Raw genomic sequence first — 27475 nt, forward strand, 5'->3', positions numbered from 1 at the left:
CTACCCCCTCTTAAGCTAACTTAAATCTACTGAGCTCAGATGCATAAACTAAGGGACGAGGCAATGCAGCAGCACAAAAAAATTAATACAAACAGCAATGACAAAAAAAAATGCAAATTGGCAAAGCAAGCGGAATTATAGAAATTAGCAAAGCAAATACAACTAATATGAGGCAATGAGCAGCAACAAGAAAAATAAATCAGTAGTAAAACTGGCTTAACAGAGTAATACAAAGTGAAATTTAGTAGCACTATGCCTGGAAAACAGCAGCAGCAAATGCAATAACTAATATCTGAACATGACAAAGCTCAAGCAGAAAAAATAGTACACTAAAGACAACAATGCAGATAAGGAAAATGTCTATTCACATTTTAATGTCTATGTCACTAAAGTGGTGCTCCACAATGTACTCTACCATAAAAATTACCAAGTACTTGAAAAGAAAATTATGTATGCAGTTACTGTTACTAGTCCCTTCTTATTGTTCTTTTCTTTCCAAGTGCTCCTTTTCTTTTTTTTTTTTTTGAATGTGGATCATAAAATTATAATCTAACAGATCTGTTGACAGAAAGTGTTCACATTAGCAAATGCATTTAATTTTATTTTATAAAACCAATGATGCAACACACCTGGAAAATAGATATCAAATAAAATAAGCAACTATGCACAAAGTAAAGCAGGTATCAAATAAAATAAGCAACTATGTACAAAGTAAAGCATAAAAATATCATTCAGTAGTCATGAGGGATTTCATAAGTTAGTAGATATTCTGTCAATTCTCGTAGAAAGACACTTGTCAAAAGCAGGTGTGGAGATGTACGAATATTTCCCACCAATTCATAAGCATTTCAGTAAGTAGCACAAAGTACGAGTAATCATATGTTTCCAAGTAATGGCGTGTCATATTTGTGATGCTTTGTACAAAGGAATGTCAATAGCGAGGTTAATGGCCTCATTTTTCTCCACCTGTGCCTCTGAAAGGCACACACTAATGGCTTTTTTCCAGACGACTGTCGCACAGTTGGGTGCTTACAGTGCATTACGTCAAGGTGACCTACCTTCCTTCTCTAAACTTATTTCAGCACCGTTAGAGTTTAAGATTGCTTTGTATTCATTCAAAAAGGCTACTCCCAATATAATGTCTGTCGACAATAATGGAACTATAAGAAAGTTCATTGAGAAGCTATGGCTTAGACAAAAGAATTCTAAGTTGGATTTTTGGCGTACATCTACACTTTTTCGAAAGATTCCATCTTGTAATTTAATCTTACGTAACGGAAGTGTGGGGCAATCGTTCGATTTGTTGCATTTGCTAAAGGCTGTTTCACTAATTACTGAAATGGGACTGCCAGAGTCTAGTACTGTCGTAAATTTTACGTCATTTACTGTAATGTGAATCACAGGATATGCAATGTTGTTATGTTTTACGTCATGTCCCTGGAGTAAGATGTCCCTAATGTCTTACATTTTTCCATAATTACTAGCTACGGCAGCAGCATCGTCAGTTTCATAAGTACGTTTTGTGGCTGCCAGTGGTATGAGTCATTGCCTATTGTCTCTTTGATGGCATGCGTCGTTATTGGGATTTGGAGACCTAACTTCTACAAATTCACCTTGTAGAGAGGGCCCTGCCCTGTTTGAAACCCGCCAGTTCTGATGCAATTCAGGTCTGTCGTTACGATTATATTGTCTGTCGTCAAGTTGGTAGATTCCATAGTATCTTTTCTGTTAGTCACGTGGTGGAGAATTTCTCCCTGAATCGTAATTGTGCGCTGGACTGTTGCGTCTAAAGTTATTCTGTCTCCCTTGATAATAATTATTTTGGTTCCTTTATTGTCAGTTTCTCTGATTGTCTCTGTGATAGTCTCTACTGCAGAGAGGTGATAATTCCCTGTAATTATTACTACTCTGCCAACGATAGTCATACGGGTGGTGTCTGTTTTGGTCACGATTTGTGTTGTGGGAATAGCCTCGTCATGTCCAGTTATTATTTCTTTCATCACGGAATTGCGACTGATGTGACCTGTAAATGTTGTGTTCCTGTTTTCGCGTTCTGCGATTGTCAGGGTCAATTTCTAATTCTTGTAAGAGTCCCTGAAAAGCTTCAATGTCGTCTTTGCAACGTCCTGCCAAAATTATATGTCGTAAATGTTCAGGTAATTTCATTAAGCAAATGCGGATGAATTCTGAGGGGCTGTATAGGTTTGACAGGTACTGATTCTTGTGCAACATGTCTTCAAAATATTTCACAAGACTGGAAAATTCAGATTGTTCGAAATGTTTAATGATTATGATGCTATGTTTTACTTGGTCTTGTGTAGCTTGAGACCAATATGCTGAGAGGGAGGCATGATAAAATTCTCCTTCACTGTGGCAATCGTGAATGATCAATCGCATTGTTACAGCTGGTTCATTCTCTAAACAGCCACACATAAATTCTAATCGGTGCTCTAATGTCCAGTTGGGAGGAAAACAATGATAGAATTGATGATGCCACACTTGTGGATGAATGTCGTTGCCGGAATTCTTAAATGTTTTTAATTTACGTGTAGTAATAAACAGCTTATAGTCAAAATCATCATGTTGGCGAGTCGCATATCGATCATTGTTACTTCGTTTCGGTGGTTCCATCTCAAAATTCGGTGTACCTTGCCAATTTCTTTCATAATTTCCGAAGTACCCCGTGTTATTATTTTGTGGCTGTTCCGTATTTCTATGTCCCTATTCCCGTATTGGAGCGCGAGTGTCCTCTGAAATACGTAATTTTTGTATTACCTGTGTCAGTTGATCTTGTACTTCCCGGATTTCTCTTTGGTGTTGCGTATTAATTTGATTTTGATTATGTTTGAATTTCCTGATTTGTTCCCTCTCTTCTGTGTGACTAAAGACTGCCAGTTTTGTGTCATTCACATTATCATCTACCTTCGTAGATAAATTATTTAGCTGATCCGAAAGTTCAACTACTTTCTCTGATAATGAACTAATTTCCTCCATGTGCCTTTCTGAACCAATTTTCAGGGTATCTACTGTGTACTTTAAGTTTTCCTTAGTTCTTGCAAGTTGCGTAACCGAATCGGTAGATGCAACTGAGTCAATTTTAGCTTGCAAAATCTCATGATTTTCATGATCAGTAGTTTGCAGTTCTTTCATGGCTGCTTCGTTATTCTGTAATGCATTTTCATGCAGCGAAAAAATAGGTTGAAAATACTCAAAAATTTGTGTTTTACGTCATTCCAGACTTTTTGACATTTCGATTCAATGTTATGTAACTCAGTAGTTAAATCTTCACGTGTTTGTTCAAGTACGGTGTCTAACTTCATAAGATTTTCTTCCATTGTGTCTTACTTTTGAAGCTTTTGCTGTGTTTGTCTCTGATTTTGTTCCATTGTGTTTAACTTTTAAAGCTTTTGCTGTGTTTGTCTCTGATTTTGATCCATTTGTTGCATTAATTGCAATAATAATGCATTAGTGTCTGGAATCTGTTTCTCTATGCTTTTTGGCAGTGCATTTTCACCGGCAACATTCACATTTTGACGAGCAGAAAATGTGTCTTGACTCATTTGAGAAAACGGTGAGGACCCAAAACCTGAGTCTACAGTATTTGCAATATTGTGTTCAGTCATTTCGGATTCCTCAGGCGAGCTGTTGCCGAACGATCGACCGATAATGCTTCCCTGTTCAATACTTGTTTCACTGAATACACCATTATTTGCCGCCTGCTCCATTTCCATACGCTCAATTACCAAATCACTATTTCGAATGTCTGTTAATTCATTACACAGTGGTGCTGATTAGCTACGCTCGTTGTCACTACTATTTCTCAGTATACTTTGGAGCCTAGTGTTACGTTTTTCACACGCCATTATTGTCACAATATTTCACACGATAACACAGAAAAGGACAATTTGAGGAGGAAAAATAAGAGAACACATTAACATAGCACTGAAAATAATATCTAGTTAATTGCAAGCTCAGCTGCGAAATACTTGGTGCAAATCTACATCCATGCCACAACTGTTTTACTGTAAAACAATGAAAGACTGCAACTAAAATAGAGATTCTCTCTACAATTAAACACTAACAATAAACAAAAGCTACACTAATTACACAAACTACAAGAAAAAATCAGAAGATTCCAGTGAGGTATCCTCGGCTAAGGGTCGGCATATGAAACATCCCCTTAGAAAAATTATACATGACTGTGCTTAAACTGACACACAATATTTTTTAGCGCAACGCAATCTGACTTTCAAAAACCCCTACAAGAGAATGGCCCTGACTAAATTAACCTATACGTTTCACAAATCACTTACCTCACAAAAATCTTCGTTACTCAAAGTACTGCAATACAGCGAGCGCCAATACTGCTAGCTAAACAAAAGATTCAAACTACTGAAGGCACTAACTACTGATAAGCATAGTTAGCAAATGAAAGATTTTGATAGAGAACAAACAACGTTTTTACCTTAAAAGTATTCAAAAGTCATAATATATATAGCAGTTCATGACATCCATTCTAACTAATGTACTGTTTCTGATAGGCACACGTTCAGACCATCCGCTCTCAAAATTTCGCCATTTCTCTCCCCACATCCACCACTGCTGGCGACGCACCTCCAACTGCGCAACGCTACACGCTGTTCACATCCAGCTGCCACAGACTGCACACAGCACAGCCAGTGATTTTCATACAGAGCGCTACGTGGAGTTACCAATAAGAAAACCTAAACAGCCTACTTACACAATGTATTAACGTTGGTTATTCATGGTGTTGTCGCACATGTCGTGTTGATGTGTGTGCCATGTTGTTATTTTCTGGTGTTGACCGTAATGAAAAATGCGAAAAGAAAGTAATTAAATTCGGAAGTGTGTAAAATGTGTGTGTAATCCTTATAGTAAAGTCACTGTTCCCCTTGGTATGAATAAATGAAACCAAATCCACATACACAAAATTTAAACTTAGTGGCTTATCACCATGTTATGTGAAATGAACTTGAATACAACCATTTTGTATATTGAAAAGAAGCTATCGTTTAAGCTAATAACTATTGCCGTAAGTCCGATGCACTCGCGAATTCTCAGAAAACTAAATAAAATGAAATGAATCTGAATGAATTTAACGTTTAATCTAGAGATTGATTATGCACACTGTAAACTGAATGCAAATGCGCATATGCTGTGTCTTACCGTAATCTGGAAACTGGATCCAAAAATTCAGTTTCGGCCAAGTCATATCCGAAAATTTTTGATTGTTTTCAAAACAATGGTTGGTAATTGATTCTCTGGTTGTTGTTGATTGTCATGGAAAAGAGGACAGATTGTACAATACATGTAACAAAGTCCTAACACGCAGTCGCCAATATAAATAATAATAATATTCCCACATGTGAGGATGAGAATTCAGATCATATAGTTAATAATATTTGAAAATAATAAGATTAAACAATATTATTTTCCCACACATTGTCTGGCGTGCGAACAACGGCATTGGCAGCTGATGTTGTGCGTTTTCTAAGTATTTTTGCATGACTATGAAGACTGACCTATGGTTCCTTTATGCTAGGGCTTTATAAATTTCCATCAGATTGTACACAGACCTCTGCCATGTCGCAGCCGTTTACATCCTTGTTAACATCATTAAAATGAAAAAAGAACATAGAGATTACTGAAACCTATATTCAGGAAATTACCTAAGCACATTAATTATGAACTGGCATTTCGATATAGATAATAATTGTTGCCTGACGTACAGTATATTAATGTAAATGAGTACATCAATACGCCTCTTCAAATCTGCCTGTGTTCAGTACGTAATTAAATGTGTCAGCGTTATGGAGCAATGACAAAATGCCTCCGTACAGAAACAGGTTATTACACTACTCCAAATAGCGCGACAGGTGTCAGAGCTGAAGTACAGCATTAAAACATTTGCGGTTTTTTCTCACCACAACTACATATTATGTCTTTGGCAGCGCGAAAAAAATATATTATCGCTTTCGTGTGCAGATGAGCACTTAAATATTGTTTTCGGTGGTGTGCAATCAGAAAATGGCTAACAGTTGGCTCTGAAACATATAACTATGAATAAAGTGGCCTAATCTAACTGACACACTCCTTATGACAACATAGCATATTTGCGCAGGTAGAAATATTTGTAATATTCCGTATACACCATAGAACAAAGAAGTTCTATGTACTGCAATGATTTAAACAATTTATCATAATTTTCTATTCTGCTGTAAGTGAAAAACACATTCCATGAAACACCCGAAACAGTCAGCCTTCAATAACATAATTAAACTCTCTGATGAACAATGCACTTCAAACTGTATAACCAATCTGCTGTATGCTTTGTTAGGGGTCTGGGACTTCAGCCTTCATGACACTCGCCATCCACGGTGCACTTCTGTTACATGTCACTCCATCTTCAAGAGTGCTGTGTGAGCTGCATTCACTGATGGTGAGTCACTGCATGTCTGTGCCTGATGACTTCCGTTATGCCTACCTGCGTCACAACGCTGGTGAATCCCGACGTGGCAGCGCCCCCAGCCTCCATAGTGCTCCATTCACATAGTTGACTATGCACGGGCCTGCGACTCGACGCTCCTGAAACACAACTACTAGCTGCGATGTGATGGAACTAATGCATATCCCATGTGTGCAACAGATGGTTCTTAACTTAGCGCAAAGTATGTAAACAGCAATAGCTATTAATAGTAAGTTTTGCTGTCAGGCATTAAGACATTTATTCTTTGGTGGTGTTACCCTTGATATTAAATGTACGGAAATTGTCTTATGGATTAGCTTCTACACTGGTATTACAGTGAGTTATTTAATTCTTAAATTAAAACCTTATTTTAGGTGAAGACAGTGCTGAGATATTTGCAACTATCAAAGAGATATTGGCATGGTGCCTAATCCATAAGATCCACTTTAAACTGTACATGGCACATATACTGCCCAAACCAATGAATGGCATGCATAATACCCAACTATTACAAATTGACGGAAGTTTCCATCAAGAATGGCATGACTGGAACAAACAAACCATTTGCCTGGCGGCAAATGGCAACAACAAATTTTCCACACATAGTTGTGCAAACTATTTCTTCAGAATTATCACTACAGATGAAATTAATTAAAACAAAATCGAGTTACTCATGTGAAGTACGTAAAACAGAATCCAAATAACCTCAACTCCTCTAATGTACTGGAAGAGTGTGTCAACATCGAACGAATCAGTTTAAGGGGTAAATCAAGATGCATGGGGAATCAATGGAAATCCGGACTAAGGAAGGGGCCAAGCTAGGGTAGTCTTAGCAACTGTGCAAAGCCGTTCTGCCAGGGTGCTGAAACGAGAGGGAGATGAAGGTTCGAATCCCAGGCTTGGTACAAGTACACGCAAAACTAGAAGGAACAAATTTGAAAGTTGTAACTAATGTTATAGAAAGGCAAGGGGATACGTAGTGGTATCAGGAGTGAAAGGTTAATTGGAGCGAGGAGTGAGTTAAGCTGTGGCAAACCAAGCAGCTGAGCAGAGAGACTCTGCTCAGGGTGTCGTCGTAATTACCGCATCTGGCTAGTGAGCATTAGACATTGGATAGAATCTTTGCCATGGTAAGATTCTCATTTTTCACATCAGTCTCTCAATATATGTTTGACACTTAAAAAGCTGCATGGAACCATATAGTTTCATTTGATCTACCATGTCGGTTTCTTCATTTGAGGTCTGGACATCGTTGGGGAGAAGTTCAGTATTGTCGTAAACAAATTATTGTGAACTATGATTCTAAAGTAACAGGGTTTGGAAATGATATTACAAATTAACTAAATGATATTAAAAATTAACTAAAATTTACTATAAAAAATACATCTTCTGATATATTATATGCAATCCTTTGTTGCTGATTACATTTTTAAACAATACTTCTTGCATTACAAAAAGATTTTTTATTGACAATAACTTATCGTTTATTAATAATTTGTCATTATTTGCTATTTCCATGGTGTTTTTTACATAGATTTTCTGCGATAAGATATTTTTGCTGTATTTATACACAATCACACACACATGCACACACACACACACACACACACACACACACACATACTAGTGACTGAAATTCCAATACCTCAGAGTCTTTAGTAAACAACAGTCTTAAATTCTGTTCAGAATGAGAGGATTGGTACTCTACAAGTGAAAGTTATCTTTTTTTCAAAACTTAAATGTTGTCGAAACAGTAGGTGGAATCACTTAATTAAAATATGTAGATGGCTTGTCTGATTAAGACCTTGATTGTAAGAAATTCACATCGAATGCTGAGACACACTTCTTCAGCTTCGAACAGAAGAATGCATTTGGAGTAACGAACATATCTCCCAAATATAACCTCATTGATCTGAATCTTCATTTTTTGAGAGTGTATAAAATGACATTTCAGAAGACGAAACAGGTAAAATCGATGTTTCGTGAATCAGACATCTGTATCTAAACAACCAGTACCAAATATAATTAGGCAGACGGTTAAGTAACCCATTCTGCCTATCTTCTGTTTTTTTTTTCATTAATAACGCTATTTAAGCTCTCCTGGTGAACTACTACTGGAGATCATTCAGACAGATCAAGCTTCCTAACTTTTTTCTCTGGAGCAGTATCTATCGTCCTCTTCAGTTCCTATCGGTGGGTGACCTGCCTCTTGTATGTCCATGGTAGTGCTTGATTTTTCTAACGGCCTAGTGCAAAAACGTAATATTAATGTAATATTAAAGTAATTATCCTCAAACTGCAAAACTGAGGCCAGTACTTCAGGTTTCACTGCTGCAAGTGCAGACGCCTAATTCTTCACTAAGATCCCTAGTGGCCAATTCCCATTACTGGAGTGTCAGTTAAGTTGATTATAAATGACCAGATAAATATCCAGAAATGGCCACTGCTTCTTTACGAAATGTTGAAGATCATTTTACATGAAATGCGCGTTATTGTGGCCTTAACGACTAAAGGAAGTAAGTTCAGAGTTTAACGTCCTGTCGCTGGCGATGCCAGTGATATAGATTTTCATATCTGATTTGACATGTGAAAATGAGAGATGATTTATGATAGTTACATTTCTGGAAGCACGAAGTGAAGAATGGCTGTGGAAAATGCTTGGAATTGCCTTATGATGTACAAAATACGAGGCCTGTTCAGAAAGTAAGCTCCGATTGATTGCCAAATTGAAACCACAGTGAACATCAGAAATGTTTTACTTCTAACAATTAGCTACACCTTTCAGCTACTTCTCTACGTAGACGCCGTTCTGACTTAGACTTTTGTCATAGCGTTGTACCAACTTTTCAATAGCCTCATCATAGAAGGCAGCCATCAGTGCTTTCCGCCAATTCTTCACGCTGGCCTACACCTCGTTGTCTGTGTCAAAATGTTGTCTTCAAAGACAGCGGTTCATGTGACCAGAGATGAAACTCAGGGGGAGACAATTGCGGACTGTATTGTGGGTAATCTCACATTTCCATTTGAAAACGATGCAGGAGCACCTTCATTGCCCCTGCAGAATGCGGCTGAGAATTGTCTTGAAGAAGAAACAGCACGACAGTTATGTAATGTTAGCTGCATAGCTTCAGGCGAAATTTCTCACCAGACCCTCGTACTTGGCGGCAGACACTATTTTCTAGACATCTTTACGCACTCACTGCGAGCTCAGAAATGAGAAGAGCGACGTGATGCTAACTGGGGTTATACTAGAGACACTACCCAACACATCTGTGCAAAGCTTTATCGGATTTTCATAGTCGTTTCCATTTCGCGACAGATCGGAGCTGACTTTCTGAACGCCCCTCGTATAATGACGTCCTAGTATATTAACTGACTTCGCCTTCGGCAAATAATACTTTGATGTTCTAATTCGGTAATTCTGTATTCTCTTCACGGATCAGAAATTAAATTAGTCACGGAATTGCCAGTGAATAAAAGTTTATTTAACGTACCTATTTTAATGTACATATATCTGATCTAAATATTTTAAATCCTGATTATTCACCACATCAAATGTTGTACTCATTGATTATTTTCGGAAATTGGTTGAAAATGTGTATTATTATTAACTGATAATTCCTCAACCAAAGAAGTCAGTAGCAGAAGTACATGGACATCTGTTAGTTACTTTTGGATTCTGGATGGAATCTGTCGCTTTCTTGGGTGACTCTGGCGTTAATTAATGTACACCACAAGAGTCATCAGTCCAAACCCATCAGTTTCCTTCTGGATTACCGATTCGTTAATTTATGGTCCATTAAGATTAGTTGCCTCAAATAATGTTCCGGCGATTGGAAGGAACAAAGGAGAAGAACTGTATGGCGTAATGAGTGGCGGTGGACAAATTATTAAAGAGTTCTGGACATGACATATGTTCAAGGTTTCAAAACAGCCATTAAAGCTTTGGAAAAAATAACCACACAATTGTGGCCTAGATTCCACGAGAGTTTTTAACTTTAAGAATTTGTGACACTAGTTACCGTCAGTAGGCAGAAGGTTGCAATGAGGAAGGAAATCAGGGCGCACTTGGCTGATAAAACTGTGTTTTCGGAGTTAATATTTGAATTCCTTAGGCGGTTTACCGAATAGCGGGAAGAGGGGTGGGGCCGGAGTCGGAATGCGGTGTATGCAATGTGTTCGTCACTATAATTATATGGATATGGTGTGTATCGATGCTGAAGTAATCTCTGCCACTGAAGTGACGCTGCAGCTATGCCAGTATAGCGGTAGAAGCGTGGGAGTGACTCTGTACAGCGACAACAAGCAGGAATTTCGCGTCTCGATGTGTGCACTGTCAATGCAGATAATTTTTCTTTACTTGGCCCTAGACGGTAGGTACCGGGTGGTCTCTTACTATATGTCATCATGTTGTATGTGTACTGATATCTGAAGTTAGATAAACGAATAAGCTGGGTAAAAACTGTCTACCTTATCAGTGTTGTAGAGTCGCTAATTTCAGATATGGTGTGATGATCATTCTGTCTCAGGTTATGACTTCTTGCCATCAAGCAATGCTATTATCTCGGAAGTAATTTCAAGATGTGGTGCCAAAATTGAGACTCTGGTGTACACATGTACTGTAAAGGCATTGTTTGAGTCGTTGTGCTCCAGTTATATTCTCCTCCACGCTGTGTGGCCAATGTGAGTAAAATTAATATAAGGTGATTTAACTACCATTTGCGCATGTGCCGCTAACTCAGTGGTAACAACTGCTGAGAATGCATTAAAATATATACAATGTATTTGCTTGAGTTTGCTTCCCCTGCATTCAAGTATTAGTGAAATAATATAGTTCTGTTTCTGATACTACATTGTTTCAGGTTTACTATGAGATACTTTGATACTGTATGGAGGAATTATTAACAGTCTTTGATTGTTTATTTTGTATTTAATATTTAAAACAAAGTATTCATAACACTCAGCTGATGTGTTGTTCAACTGTCCGTTCGCATCTTCACAGTCGAAATTATTTGTTAAGTACTGAAGATTAATACTAGTGTCTCACAGCAGTTTACTGAAACCTAAGGATGCACATCGTAGGTGAATTTTATATATCTCTACTTTCTGAGTTAGTGCTTTTGTAGTTCTCGTTTTCGGTAGCTTTAACCATGACTTTTTGCTTCTGTGTCTCCATAACAGAAGGGTGTATGTCTTTGGATTTTTGTTGTAATTATTTTCAAGTATTCCAAAAGGAATTTTCATCTCCAAATTTAATTGTGAGGAGTAAACCGAGAGAAGTCTAGTAAAATTATGAAAAAACACTCTCGCTGTATATAGATAAACGTTAATTCCTTCACGTAGGTTGTTGCAAAGCAATATTAGTTCTCATTTAACTTGCAATTGGTGACTCTTTCAAATTTGTTGAAAAACTCTGTAGTTAGTCATATACCGGCGTAGGTAGGAACGTTCTGTATATCATAGCCACATCTTTGTGTGCTACATTTTGATAAAATTTATTTTGATATCCACAGTCGTATATGAGAGGTGCAAGACGTGGATATTCATTTCAGGCTGTATTGCTTGTGCACACGATCAGAAATATCATTTTGTTACTGGATTGATTGAATACGAGAGTGATTTTGAGTATAGAAACATGGGTTTAGTGAGGTGCTGACTTTGTTCTCGTCCACATTATTTTAAAAACTCCCGCATCTGCAGAATGAGGATTGGTATAAGCACTATCAGGTGTGTGGGATATATGTGTTTTGAGCTATATGATTACTTTAGGCAGAGTATTTTTGCACTGTTGACTGAAAATGCGTGTTACTCTGACGTCATTCAATTACGTGTTAATATTCTTCCATATACCTATTTACCATTTAATTACATCATGTTACTTTATTTATCTGTATTAAAATGCCGCTTGTGGTAGAACACATCGTTCTGCATATAAATTATTCTGACCACTGGTTTTTCTACGATCGGGTGTTATTTTAAACATGGTTCTGTGCGGTTCCAACAGTTTGTTGTCAAAGCTATTCCTTGTTAGTAAAAAATACGAAAGTAGCCCATAACATTGTTTACAAAGCAGGAGAGGATGAAGAAATTAAAAGCTCATCAACAAAATGGAAATTATACTGTTAATGGGGATGTACTCCAAGGAAGTCTACATTCGTGACTTCCTGATCATGTTCAGCAGGGGCTGCAGGAACAGAAGTGCATGTGCTCTGTAGGAAAAAAGTGTTTGACATTTGCTGTATCAACAGTAAATGATAAGACCTCAGAGTTCATCTTTGTTGTCACATCTGTCCGCTTATTTATTACAGAGTACGAGGTAGTTCCTGATGAGAATCGATAGTGAGGTGCGACAGACTGTCCAGAGTCCTCGAGATCACACCAGAATTTACAGCTAGGGGAAGAGCCCGAAATGGCGGCGGATCAGAGTTCAAGCGGCTATCTTCATAAATTATTATTTACATACATTATTTCGGGTTTTTTGTATCCCTCGTTTTTGTAACAGGCTTACTCCTAACCGAAGTCAGCTTTGAGCGCCCCACAAACCAAACCAAAAAACCGAAGTCAGCTTTATGATACTAGTTGCTACATTGTTAGTCATGAAATAAATATATATGTTTATATCACCGCCACGAATCAGCCGATGGTTGAAAAATATGTAGGATCTCAAAAATCAACATTTATTTTTGTCCATGGCCGTTGCATACAATCGTGATTGTTGACCATTAGAAAGAAAGCGGCAGAGGAATAAAAATCGATATCGAAGTATATTTTTGTGCGTAAGAAGCCACGTAATGTGGGAAGATAACTATTTCTTGAGAAATGGGACACAAGCTCGGATATTGATATGGTGGGAAATCAGTGGCGTCGTTTTTTTGAAAGGAACCATTCTGACATACTCTTTAAGCCACAAACGAAATTCTCACAAAGTCGAATGAGATATGATATCTCTCTACTCGAAGTGAGAAAGGCTGTACCGTTCATTATGAAGATTTGTCTTCAGTAAAACTTAACAGAATGTCGTCTCTGCCATGATTACTTTAGGCAGAGTATTTTTGCACTGTTTACTGAAAATGCGTGTTACACTGACGTCATTCAATTACGTGTTAATATTCTTCCAAATACCTATTTACCATTTAATTACATCATGTTACTTTATTTCTCTGTATTAAAATGCCACTTGTGGTAGAACACATCGTTCTGCATATAAATTATTCTGACCACTGGTTTTTCTACGATCGGGTGTTATTTCATCGTGAAGTCACTCAAAAAATATAGAAAATCTCTCCATATGTCTTCCTCAGACAACTGATTAAAAGATAGTAAGTATATAAGTATTCGAAAGAAGCAGTAGGAAAGTAAATGGTAGCAGGATATGTGAAACGATACAGTGACATCGGAATTTGCTGTTTGCAAGATCTGAAAGCTGTGAAGCGATGTTAATCGTTATTCATATTTCTTCTCTATTTATAGGAAGAGCGAACTGATATTCGTCTTGTTGCAACACCTTTGGGGAAGTGCAGTGCAACTGAAATTAATAGTGGTCTTAGCTCTCTATGGCCCATAACGTCTCTGTGCATGAGGTTCAAGTCTATATTACTTCCTGCAAAAGTGTTTATTAACGTGGCTTGTTTCTGTTCCTCTAGAACCATCTTCAGATCTGCAAATTTCGCTTAAAGGAGGCAGCATGTGAAGGTTGCTGTGTGCGGACGGGCTACTCCTGTAACCGAAATTTGCATATCTGAAGATGGTTCTAGAGGAACAGAGACCAGCAACTTGAATTACATTTTTGCAATCAAGACGGATTATAAGTTTAAAAAGTGATTGCGGTATTCCACCAGACATTACGTCTGTTTTAGCAAAATTCGAGGTTCAAGGCATTTAAAAACAATTTATTTCACTTCTTCTTCTAAGGAGAATGTGACATAATTAATTTCCACTTGGAAGAATGTACTACATATATAACTAATATGTCATTTATGCTAAAACCCAAAACAATTAAACATTTCTCATGTTAAGTACGTATGTGTACCTACGTGGAGCTGTTAGTGATATGTGAAGCATCGACTCTTTCTCTGTAAGTCGTTCCTTGTGTGACATTCCCTCTAACAGAAGGGTGAGGGACAAGGTTGTAATTCGAGACAATTTACACATTTTCGCTTCTAGCCGGCTGCGTATTTGATCTTTAAATTATTTCCTTATTTCTTATCCACTTTTTATGTGCTCCAGTCTTTTTCTGCATTTTAAATGCATTTTCCAAGCCACAACATTGTCTTGTGTTAAATTACTACTTACTAAGTTGCACGACCAACGCAGTATTCGGAAACCGTCAGTACTTTATATAGGATGTCTTTCCTAAGAGACGCTACGCGCCCTTTCTCTAGAGCTGTACCACATATTTGCCATTTCCGTTATGAATTGTGTATCTAGACTCAATCCTAACAAATAATGCTCATCTAGTCTTTCGTATGACGGCCAGTGTCTACAGAAGGCGTCAGTTGGTTCTTCTTTACACGCAAAATGATTTTTTAAGGAGGGGAATTTTACGTGCCCATAGGATATAGTGCTCCCACATTTAATCTCCAGCATAAGTATATGTATAACTTGGCATAACAATCTGTAACTTAAGAATTAACCAGATATTTCAAATATATTTAATGTATTATACAGGACTTAAAGGTGTACATCTCGAAAAATTACAAATGCTGCTTTATTGAGAAAAAAAGTATTCCTTTCCAGCATGTGCCTAAATTGAGTTGTACTAATGTTAATAAGTATTATCAGCAATTTCTAGAAAATCGCTTCTGTAGAAATTTGTCTTCTAATTGCGGATTTGACAAGTACTGCCCCTAAGACGTGTGTGAAAATATCAACTCCATTGTGGTGGTGAGCCTTGGCACTTAATATCCCTGGACACCTGTCTTTTCGTTCCCTCGCCTCTACTACAGTAACACACAACGCAAAAAAAAGGAAGGGAAGAAAAAAGCAAATTAAACGACCCAGTATGGTAACCAGTTTTACTGAATGCTGTAGTTGTAATGCTGATAATACGTATGACACAGCGAACGATCACAGATCCTTTCAAGTACAAGGAAAGTCAATCTGCTGCTAGTTGCTGCAACCACAGTACACGGAACGGAAAATCAGGAGGGAACTTAACGATAACATTCGATGATGCCATTGGGTGTCTAAACATATATATATGAAAATATAACGCAGAGAGCGGTAGTAGTTTTTGTCGAGTACAATGAAGGCTGCTTTGTTGCTTGTTGGTGGTAAGTATCGGTAGAATTTATTATCTTTCATTCACGATAAGCATATTTTTCTTAACTCCATTTTACATTATTTCTCATCTATTGATCCGTGTGAAATGCTATATCCATGTATTGAAAGATGGTTGTATAGCGGAAAGAAAAAAAAAATTCCCTGTAGACTTTAAAATGCATATCTTATTCCGAATGAGAACTTTTTAATCTTCGCTACTGTGAAGCTTATCTCGTCTACTGTAAGCTGTTTGCTATATCGAATCTTCAGCAGAGTGCATTAAGCAACTGAGTAAAGCACTTAGACCACATTACATTCTTGTATCATAAGAAAATACTCACATATACTCTCCTGTGTATAAAACTGTTGCACAATAAGTGCTTCACGATGGAATTTAGACAGTTACAACCCGATCGTTATTGCACGAGTATTTTCCGTGTACAACCACCTTATAAATGTAAAAAAAAAAGAAAAAAAAAGAAAGGCAACGAACGGCTGTCTTACTGTAGAAAGCCGTAATTATGTATGACAAAGTTGTATGAATGAATTTAGAAATCAGAATAAAAACTTTTTCATCTCCAGAACGATTGAAAGCTGCTTCTGGTAAATAGCTAATTACACTTAATTCATGCAAATACTGGACAATGAAGGTCACGCCTGAGCTTAGATGTAAAAGAAGAAGCGTTAAAAGAATTCCAAAGACGGAAAATCTGTAATGAAATATTGCTAATAAAAATTTTAATTGTGACTAGCAACACTTGATAGATACGGTACTGCGTCGCGCAATTCACGATAATGCTGCCTCTTTGAAAACGTCTTTAGTCGTAAGAGAAAGTAATTAATTCCTTATCTGATTCTATTCGAGTAGTGCCGTAGAAACTTTCCTTTAAGGCTACAACCTATTGCCAGTAGTAATGGTATGAAGAGATATGTCATTTACAGAACACAACATAAAATCATAAAATTACTTTGGCTACAAGACAGCCAGTATACTTTTGTCACTCAAGCCTGTATTGCGCTTCTATCACATTTCGTTTCAACTGATTGTCTGCGTTACCATAGCAGTGCTGCACCACATGAAGAACGATAGTTGCTACAGCTTTCTATTACAATGACTACTTGATTGAAAATGAGTTGTCAATTAAACGGTTCCTTTTTCTTTTACCTATATTTTTCCATTAGGTTTTTCTTGGAAGTTATGATGAGAGGATAGGACTACGTTCATGGTTTGACTAAACCAATCTAATGTTCCAAGAAAGCTCCAATTGTACTGGCTTGCGTATAACACAACTATAAAATTACTGGATGGATCTTACTTTGCGGTGAGTTGCTATCGGTACGATATAATGCTTTTTATGAAATTCAATATAGACGGTAGTCTCTTTTTGATAGCGATCAACTTGAATAAACCTGGGCCACACTGATTTTTAATTAACTCTAAAAACCTTCTTGCGACCATGTACTACGCACATACACGTGTGCTCCCTCACTTATACCTTACCTTTCGGTATTCTCGTACGTTGTCCACTAAATGACAATTCGGAACTGTATCGAATATTGTTCGGAATATTTCAAGGAACGAGGCTTCGATGTCAGCGACATTGGCCATACTGTGATTCCTAGTTGATGAGTACCCCAAGACTTCTGTTTGCTGAATCAGTATGGTTTATTATGGAGGACACTTCCGTCTTCCGGGGTTCATTTATTCTGCAACGACAACGAGTTAAGCATTCAATCATGTGTGCTTTTTTCGAGTCACTTGGAATGCTTTGCCTCTCTTTCGACTTACGATTTACTTCTGCTGGAACGGCAGAAAGTTGTGTATAGGGCCTTAAAGACATCTTCTCAGATCCAGATACATTTCCACTACTGAGCGGTTTTAGTTTCTATTGCTCGATCAGTTACGTCAATGTCGACTAGATGGGTCTTATGAGACAAATCAGCGTAACCTCCTTGTGTGGTGAAATAGTTTCTGAAAAGCGAAATCAGTAATCCTGCCTTATCTCCGTGATTTGTTGCGAGGGTTCCAGTACGGTCAAAGAGTGACTTAATAAGTGTAGTAGATGTATATATTGGACCAATACATGTTAAGATTTTTGGTCAGATCGGCTAGTGATTGTTTAATTTAAATCTCATGGCTGCTTTCAGGTTATGCTTTTAACAAGGCTCCGAAGTCCTTTAAACCTGTACTGAAGCTCTTAATGTTTTGACAGAAATCTAGTAACGTATCACTCGAACTGTGACGGTCTTTGCGTTTCTCTGAAACCTTACTCCGCACATACAGGTCTAAGATGCCGTTTGCAAATACTCGTGGAGTTGACCATTTCGTGTTTCACACCCTCGTCACTAAAGGAGCTGGATATTCGATCTTGACAGCTGAAATACACTGCAGTTCAATTCCTGATATTTCTTCTGAGGGGGAATTCTTTCCTATATCCAGTAACATTCTATTGACACCAATAGCAGTTGAATTAGTAACAGCCCTACGATTACTGACCTTCTCGTTCATAATAACTGATTCGCGAACTATAAGTCTGTTCCATTTAAGAGATTTCCCTAATAGTCACTTCTGTAAGTAAAATGCTGGAGATACTTGTGAAATATGAAGTGAAATGAGCATATGGCATTTGTGATAAAAATTGCCAAGAACAGTCTCATACAAATCCTGCCTGTGACACCAGTTTTAATCGAATGGCTCTATCATTTAATAGCTATATGTATTTTGAGAGTTAGTGACTGGTGTTGCAATCCTTTTACATTTGAGATATAAAGAAGCATGTCGCTAAAATGTGATACGTACTGGAATGCGCACGCAACACCTCTTGTAGGAATGGTGAAAAGAGTACTCCACCTTTATTTATGCAACAAAAAAGTTACTGCACCAATTACATTTTTCTGACTTAGGACAATAGTTTTCGCAATTTTATTTCACCTTAGAGTGTTGTTGGAAGCAACATAAGTTTTAGATCATTTGCCTGCGTGTGTGTTATTCAATGATTTTTTCCCATGCGATCGTCTCTTTATGTAATTCTAAGAGGATACTACAGATCCGACAGAGAGAGGATACCTTAGTCTTCTTGGTAGATGCCATCGTGCCGAAGAACATTAAACAGTACGGAGGGGTGGACACAGTCCCCAAGCACAAACGCAAACTAGTTTAGATCAATTATGCCTTCCATTATGAAGAATAACCGACACGAATACATTCCTCAGACCATAACGCTCCCTCACTGATTGCAGGTTGTTTGCCCTGAGACGTTTCACGCCGTACACGCCGCCCGACTTATACCCGATCTAGCATAAAACGTCTTTCGCCTAAAACTATGGCCCAAAGCGGGTCCGGTTCAGGTATTGGAGTGAAAATTGAACCCTTCGTCGCCGGTGAACAGCAGTCGACGTGAGCGTACGAATGTGTCACCTGCTGTGGACAGCGGTAAATAGGAACTTTTGTTGGATGGTTGTTAGGCAGACATTGTTGGTTGTCCTATTGGTTCATCTGGGGCGTCTTTCCCTCAACTGTTGCATGCCTTTCCATCCGTACACATCTCCGCACCTGTCTTTCACTCCTGTCATCTATGGCCCTTTCTGCCCCACTGGTCATGGTGTCAGTTATCAATAGTGCAGTTTTACCAGGCACAGTTCACTTTAAGCAGGGTGACACTTGAACAGCTTACAAACTGAGACGTGCATCCACTCTTGCCCCGAAAGGCAATAATCATACCCTTTTGGACGTCAGATAAATAGCTTCGTTTCCGCATTATGACACCGACTTCACTGTCCCCCGCGGCTCCCTGATGATCTTTACATAGCCTCCACTGTTAATGCTGCGCCCTACCTTCATTGAGTTGTTATCTGGCGCTGATGTCGAACAAAGGCGGTGGTCACATTACTGTGACGGAACCGTGTATGTACTAGTATCTTGGACTTAACGTAGATAGTGAAAGGACTCTGATGTCTCCCATCGTACAAAATGCGGAACATCACAAGAAGTTATGTGAGACATTCCATTCAAGGCTGTCACGTCTTTGCCTCTAAATTTAGTTTGAATGTAAAAGAAAAACAAACAAATACTAATCATCTCCATCACGGGATTTCAGAGGACGAACAGGGACAATATTTTAATAGGGTACGTTCATTATCTTGATGAGGAGCAAAAGACTTTACAGAGCCATCCACTTGGAGATATGTGTGCTTTTCAGCGAAACCCCAGCTACACGATCGTAACGAGGAAGGCTTCCAGCTCTGTAATACTTTTTATTCTTTACGACTATGGGTAGAGTGGGCTGTTTGATGTCAAAACCAATGAAGAATCTAACTTTATCAGCCAAATATCTTGCTAGCTTTTAGTGTGGCAGAGCGTTACTAAAAAGGCAAACCTTCGCAAACATAATTAAGGAAAGAACTAATATTGTCAATTTAATTGTGTGATAATATCAGACCAACAAGAACTTGAAAAACCACTGTATTTGTTTACTGGAACACGAAATTAATTAGGAGAGCTAGTCCGACGTGAGCATAGCGTGCGTGTCGCTGTTCATTCGTTTTCTTTTATTTTCTGGGACGAGCGGACTGTTCAAATAACACCTATGTAGCATACAGTAGTGTTACATTGCTAAATGGGAGAGTTCCACTAGCAGCCGTTAGACGAAATGGCGATCTGTAATTACGTTCACTGACTTTTACAGCACTGGTAGCAGTGGCGGAGGTCCACGGACAACCAGAAGAGTCGACCACCGCCAACATCGGGAATGAGAATCTAAGCATCGGAAATATCACGGCTGAGAATAGATTTCTGGGAAGGTCGTCCTACACGGAAGATGATGATACCATTTGTGTCGCAGCAGACAACAGGTTCTACTTGTATGCTAATTCGTTGAAGCTGTATTCTTGCTACAACCAACTACCGAAAGGTAAGTTACTTTGAACAAAACAGTTTTCTGTTCATAATTGATAAGATAAAACCAGTTTGTTCAGCATAAAAATTCGCGTAGGGTTCCACAGCGAAAGCGAAAATATGAGTGAAATCAGATCATCAATGAACAGTGGCTACCCTTGCCTCGCCGAAATGACGAAATTGCAACTTTTCATGGTCCTTCACCTAAACCATTCAGAGCAATTTGCTGCGCATATTTAGTCCACCTTTTACAATAATTTTCTTTCCCCTTGAAACACCATGTTGGCATTAAATTGGGGCACAGACTCATTCACTGTTTTAGTGACACATCTACAATGTAATGTCGGAGCGAAATATAATCTACTTATAGACTATCACACACCGTACTACAATCAACCGTATAACCATCGCAAAAAATGTCCCAAATTTCAGGAATTTATGAATAGCAGCATGCCTCACATTTTAATCAGGAGTCAGTGAAGGTTGAATAAAGAACCTGATAAAAACACGTTACTTAGGCGTAGTACCAGTTAAGATATTCATTGAGTTAGAAGTTCTGCCTGCACGCGTGTTGGTTAGCACGAGAGTACATGAAAGTTAAATAATGAATCTTTAGATGGAAATGTCTAGAAAACAAGCGGTAATTTCTACATGTATAGTAAGATTGTTACTACACAAACACGACATTCTCTAGCTAGTCTTTTCGTGGCCACTGTTGTAAGCAGGCTGATACATTGCAGTCACCAAGAACAGTAGTTAAGGAAAACGCACCTTCTATCGGAGCTTTCAGAAGAGCTGAGCTTGTACTGTGAAATTGCTCATCGTGTTCTAGCAAAATATCACGATTAAAACTCACCATGAGCCGACCGAAATGCTCCAGCCCCAGGCGCCATAGTATTGGGGACGATTATTAAACAGAAGGCTGCCTCGCATCTCGCACAAAGCTGAAGTCCATAACTTCACAGAGATCGTGCAGAGTATCATGGTCTCAGTTTCAAGAGAATAATTCTTCAAACTCTAACAACATGTGAATCTTCTAGAGTTGGGGTAAATGAAAGGTCTCACTACTACAAACGTTTGGTCTGTCTCAAAACAATTAACATTTTGGTGATCTTGCGCTCTCCAAACTTGGCATTCTGAGTGATGGAGAAAGATACCTGAGTCATTCAGTGTTTCTACAGGGTGATTGGGTCGTTTAGCATCCGCAGTTCTGATTTTGAGGACGGTTCTGACAGCGCGGCGCAATTGTAAATTCTTTGTGATTGCGGTTATCTGTTGTCTATTCAAGTATAATAATTGAATTTATGTCAGCGATGGGTCTCTATCTGTGTCCTTTGATGTTCGTGTCTATTAAGTATCGCAAAGGCTAAGTCCCATCACAAAATTAGCAATCAACTATCCCGTTATCTGTCTAAACGGTAAAGACGATTTTACTTCACTCTGACTTCTGACTAATACTTCCAACCGTAAAACCTTTAAACTTCACATCGTCTTTAAATCAACCTAGAAGCGCTTAGCATGCGTACTACTATTGCAAGAGTACAAGAGAGAAATGACGTTACATTGTAGTCACCGCAAACTTACAGCTCGATAGGGTTACAACCCTCTTCTAGGAAAAATGTTATCTTTGGTCAGTTTATGATCTGGGGTTTAACCTCAGTAAATAATAATTTCTTGAATCCTTTCTGTCCCGTATCATATGGTATTCTCTCATTGAGTCCTTTCTTTATGATAAGTATTAGTGTTTACATAACATTCTTGTTAATTAAACTGTCAAGAGTGTAAATTTTGTTGTCAGTACCTGTCATCACTGTCGAGATGACTGATTTTTCAATTTCTTTTTGCAACAAAAGGGTGTTCGTTATGGGTTGGGCGAACGTTCACACGGCGGAATACCGTTCCTGACCTGTACACGAAGGACAGAGTAAACGCATTTCATCCAGTCACGTTGGATCGTTCTACTGTTAAGACAAAGTTTTACGGTTACTGGGGACCAGCGATGCTGAACATTTCCAAATCACACACTCAGGGATTGCCAGATCAGTTCTCAGCAAATGAAACCGAGGTCCCTCAGGTTATCGTCATTTGCCTCGTCGCAGGATACACGTGTTGCTCACTGAATGCTTCGCACGCCAGGAGCATTACCCTCCTAGAGGAACTTGGTTCTAGTGACACCCTTAAACTTTCGAAATACGCTATAAGTCAGGTTTATTCGCGTCGTCAATCTTCCAACTGTCTGCTATAGTACCAGTAAGGATAGGAACCCTGTAACGTAGCACACTGTGTGACCCCAAATTATCTCTGATACACGACCATAACATAATCTTGTCACAATGCTGACAGTGAAATTCGCGCTATGTAAAAATGGTGAAGGCTTACCGTTGTCTTATCACTAGTAAAATTAAACTGCTATGTTATTTTTGTACTTCCTATCTTTAGCAAAGCGCATTTCTCTTCGTTGCAGTTTACGTGGTGAAACCAAAGAGTCAGTGTAAACCATACCTGTCAGATTGTCCCAGGAACTAGGAAAATTGCCAGTCCGTGGCCTCAGCTTGAATCGTCTGCGAGGGAGTGGAGACTAAATGGCTGACCTGCTGACTGAAGACATCTGCTGTTTCCAGAGGAGCCAAGAAACTGCAAGAGTGTCAGAACTTGACACATTTATTTAAACATAAACAATGGAATCTACACATACTATTCTGTGTCAGTTTCTGATTACTTCACGACATGCAGTAAATATCATTACTGTAAAGATTAGTATTAAAAACATAGCGTTTGTATTCTTTTTATGTTTCTGTTGTTTCCCAAACAGTTGTATGCCGACGCAAGAAAAGCGTAGTTTCATGAGGTCAACTGTTATATTAAACGATTGAAGATATTTCTCTACCTACAGGTTCACGTAATTACTGACAAACTACGGCTTGTTATTAATAACATCAAATGCATTTCATCCGTTATCCACGCTGACCTCCTAAATTCCCAGTATCCAAATCCAACCTTAACACACTGACTGCCACGAGGACACCGGCGGCCACAGCAAAGACATACGATTGACGCCTCGGCTGGACCCTACGTGGCATGGGAAAAACGTGAAACATTTCTAATCCAGTTGAAATGGTGTCATATCTCACGGTTCTATATAAATTTATTGCAAGCTATTTGAAATATCACGACAAGATGCATTTTCGCATTATCGAAGTAGTAAAAGTGACCGTGTGCCGTCTCAATTAGTAGATCTTGTCGACTGAAGCGTAAGTAAAGGAGCGTGCCGAAAAGTAATGCCTCCGAATTTTTATATGTGAAAACTTATAAAGCTTTTTAAATAAAATAAACTTTATTAACACTCTACATTCTTATTCTTCCTGTCACTATGTTTATCCAAACAAGAGAACAGTTTCTTGATACCTTCACTGTAGAATGTTTGACTTTGTTCAAGGGGCCACAACATTACTTCTACTTGCACAGCTTCATCAATATCAAAGTGAAACCCTCTAAAAGTTTTCATCGAGTTTTGGAACGAGATGACGGGCTGATGGGGCACAGTCGGGGTGTATGGAAGATGATCTGTGACCTCGTATGCAATGTGTCGGTTTGTTACACCTGTCGCAGCGCTTGTACATGCTCTGTCGTTGCCACGATAAAGGAAAGGTAGCTCCATCTGTGCAAGAACTCTTCGAATTCGTCTTTTCAGTCTCTTGAAGGAATACAACAAGCAGTATCTCGAGCTCTGTCACAGTTACGTAACACACCGCCATGTCACATACTACAGTACGTAGCCCTCGATCGGCAGAGGGTTGCAATTGCGTTATGGAATCGTGAAAGTCGACCGAGTAATATGCACTATGCGTAATAGGGTAACATGCATTGATAACACGATGAAAAACTCGGAGGCATACATCCCCTCTTATCAATACTTACTTTCATATTTTTCTTGGGTAGCATCAGATATCCAAGGAAAAAAGCATGGTGCAAAGCGTATGCTACAAAATAGTCTTATATCAATAAACAGAAAGATACATAGAGACAGGTAAGAACATCGTTATCAGTTAGATTAAGGAAACCATACATTAATCATAATTTATTCTGTTCAGTACTAAAACTAAATGTAAATCCCAAATGGCCACAAAACACATAATTTGCTTGGTAGGAGTAGCCAACAGCGCACACGTTTAAGAAAAAATGCCGCACGTCACGGTAGGCATTTGATTGCTCATCCCAGTTCAATATAAAAGTGTATCTACGTAACCTTAGTCCGACTCACTGGTTAACAGAAATGCGATTCAGAAAATGAGGCTCTGGTAATGCTGTTACTGCATGCAGCGGGGCTAAAAGAACAAGTAGCACTAATTCTGGGCTGAGGTGGAGCTCTCCCATTAGGTCGGTGAGACGAGAAAATGCCGTGGAAATCGGAGACTCAGACTCGATGATGTTCAAGTTGAGTTTGCTCCAAACGTTCTTTTTCAGTTAAAGCATCAAAGAGTATCCAGTTGAAACCTCCAACTGTGGTATGTTATCTTTTTCGATCTCTCTTTATTTAAACATTAAGACATAACATAAACTTCTGACATATAAAACGTCTATTTTACTCTGTCCATGAGTTAATTAAAAACGGTTGAAAACAATAGTGCACACAATAACATCGTCGGTATCCAATGAGGTAAAAAAGACGCAACACGTAGGGGACACTAAATTGCACATTACGTTACCCATTATAATTCCATTCTAGACACCCATCGCCCAGGCGTATATTCACAGTGCTGGTACGTAGACACTCGAACAAATTTCACTTTAGGAAAGGCGTTCAACTACCTTCCATTTGGAAAGACAACGCAACTAGCTGTATCATACGTTGCTGGACCCTACACAACCCGCCTGCATAAACTTTTGTTAATTTTGCCTCGCCCCTCCCCTCAACCACACACTCACACACATACCAAATTAGACTCTAGTGGATTGCCGTCTTGGGATTCTGGACGCCAGAATATCGAAAATCCATGACAGATTCAATTCCCTGGAAGTGCTTCAATTCCAAAGTGTGGCAATGTACCTTCGTTCCGAAGCCTAATGAGTAACTGAACACAAAGAAAAACCTTTAAAATGCATTGTGGAATGTGTTGCAAAGGAACTAATTACGCAAGGTACATGCAAATTGTCCAGTATTAGGTAAGGGATCAAAAGTACTTCTTTGACCATTCTAGCCTGTTGATTTATGTTGCTGCGTCAGGAACACAAGCCATGTGCAAGCGTGGTTTTGGGGTAACTTTTCTAAATTTCATGCAGCAATGGCTCGAAGGTAGTAGTTAAGGAACAGAATGTCGAATCGAATGGCTTTCGCGGGTGACGTTGATATTTAGCAAGCTGCTCTAGGAGGCATGTATACGACGTTGCACTTGGGAGGGAATGCAAGGCAAGACGAATACTGTATACAAGTGTGATGAAATCAGGGCAGCACAGGGAAATGCCCTGCTGTGAATAACCGATACATTGTAGATCGAAGCGCACCTAATGAACTGTGTGTAGGGACCAAAGAGGGCTGAGGGAACCAGAAGTTGTAAAAATCAAAGAGCAGTCCACTTGTCTCCTCCAGAGGAAATACGTCACGGGTCTAGCCCGCAGGCTCAAATGGGGGGTAGTTGTACCGCCACTATGTCCATGTTTAGAATCCGAGTCAATAACGATTGTTTAAATTGCACGCGAACCTCGACGACATTGTGGTGATGACTCTCGGCGGCCAACGGGCCCGCTGAAACTACTGCCAACCTCTGCTGCATAGACGCGCAGTATCTGTGGCGGGGAGGGGCCGCACCTTGGAGGTGCACCGGCACGAGGAACGAGATCTACATCTACATCTACATCTACATTTATACTCCGCAAGCCACCCAACGGTGTGTGGCGGAGGGCACTTTACGTGCCACTGTCATTACCTCCCTTTCCTGTTCCAGTCGCGTATGGTTCGCGGGAAGAACGACTGTCTGAAAGCCTCCGTGCGCGCTCTAATCTCTCTCATTTTACATTCGTGATCTCCTCGGGAGGTATAAGTAGGGGGAAGCAATATATTCGATACCTCATCCAGAAACGCACCCTCTCGAAACCTGGCGTGCAAGCTACACAGCGATGCAGAGCGCCTCTCTTGCAGAGTCTGCCACTTGAGTTTATTAAACATCTCCGTAACGCTATCACGGTTACCAAATAACCCTGTGACGAAACGCGCCGCTCTTCTTTGGATCTTCTCTATCTCCTCCGTCAAACCGATCTGGTACGGATCCCACACTGATGAGCAATACTCAAGTATAGGTCGAACGAGTGTTTTGTAAGCCACCTCCTTTGTTGATGGACTACATTTTCTAAGCACTCTCCCAATGAATCTCAACCTGGTACCCGCCTTACCAACAATTAATTTTATATTATCATTCCACTTCAAATCGTTCCGCACGCATACTCCCAGATATTTTACAGAAGTAACTGCTACCAGTGTTTGTTCCGCTTTCATATAATCATACAATAAAGGATCCTTCTTTCTATGTATTCGCAATTCATTACATTTGTCTATGTTAAGGGTCAGTTGCCACTCCCTGCACCAAGTGCCTATCCGCTGCAGATCTTCCTGCATTTCGCTACAATTTTCTAATGCTGCAACTTCTCTGTATACTACAGCCTCATCCGCGAAAAGCCGCATGGAACTTCCGACACTATCTACTAGGTCATTTATATATATTGTGAAAAGCAATGGTCCCATAACACTCCCCTGTGGCACGCCAGAGGTTACTTTAACGTCTGTAGACGTCTCTCCATTGATAACAACATGCTGTGTTCTGTTTGCTAAAAACTAATCG

General features: G+C 39.1%; 1 protein-coding gene across 1 annotated transcript in view; it reads left to right on the top strand.

The window, feature by feature from the left end:
* LOC124595748 overlaps window positions 1-23410 on the top strand; it is an 87584-nt gene extending 64174 nt beyond the window's left edge. Inside the window, exons 2-3 of the mRNA XM_047134625.1 lie at window positions 20434-20658; window positions 23107-23410. Of these exons, the coding sequence (XP_046990581.1) occupies window positions 20434-20658; window positions 23107-23168 (287 nt within the window). The 3' untranslated portion in view covers window positions 23169-23410. The remainder of the gene's footprint in view (window positions 1-20433; window positions 20659-23106) is intronic.
* Window positions 23411-27475: the final 4065 nt, after the last annotated feature.

The sequence above is a fragment of the Schistocerca americana genome, chromosome 2 (assembly GCF_021461395.2).
Source record: "Schistocerca americana isolate TAMUIC-IGC-003095 chromosome 2, iqSchAmer2.1, whole genome shotgun sequence".
In the NCBI taxonomy this organism is placed as follows: domain Eukaryota; kingdom Metazoa; phylum Arthropoda; class Insecta; order Orthoptera; family Acrididae; genus Schistocerca; species Schistocerca americana.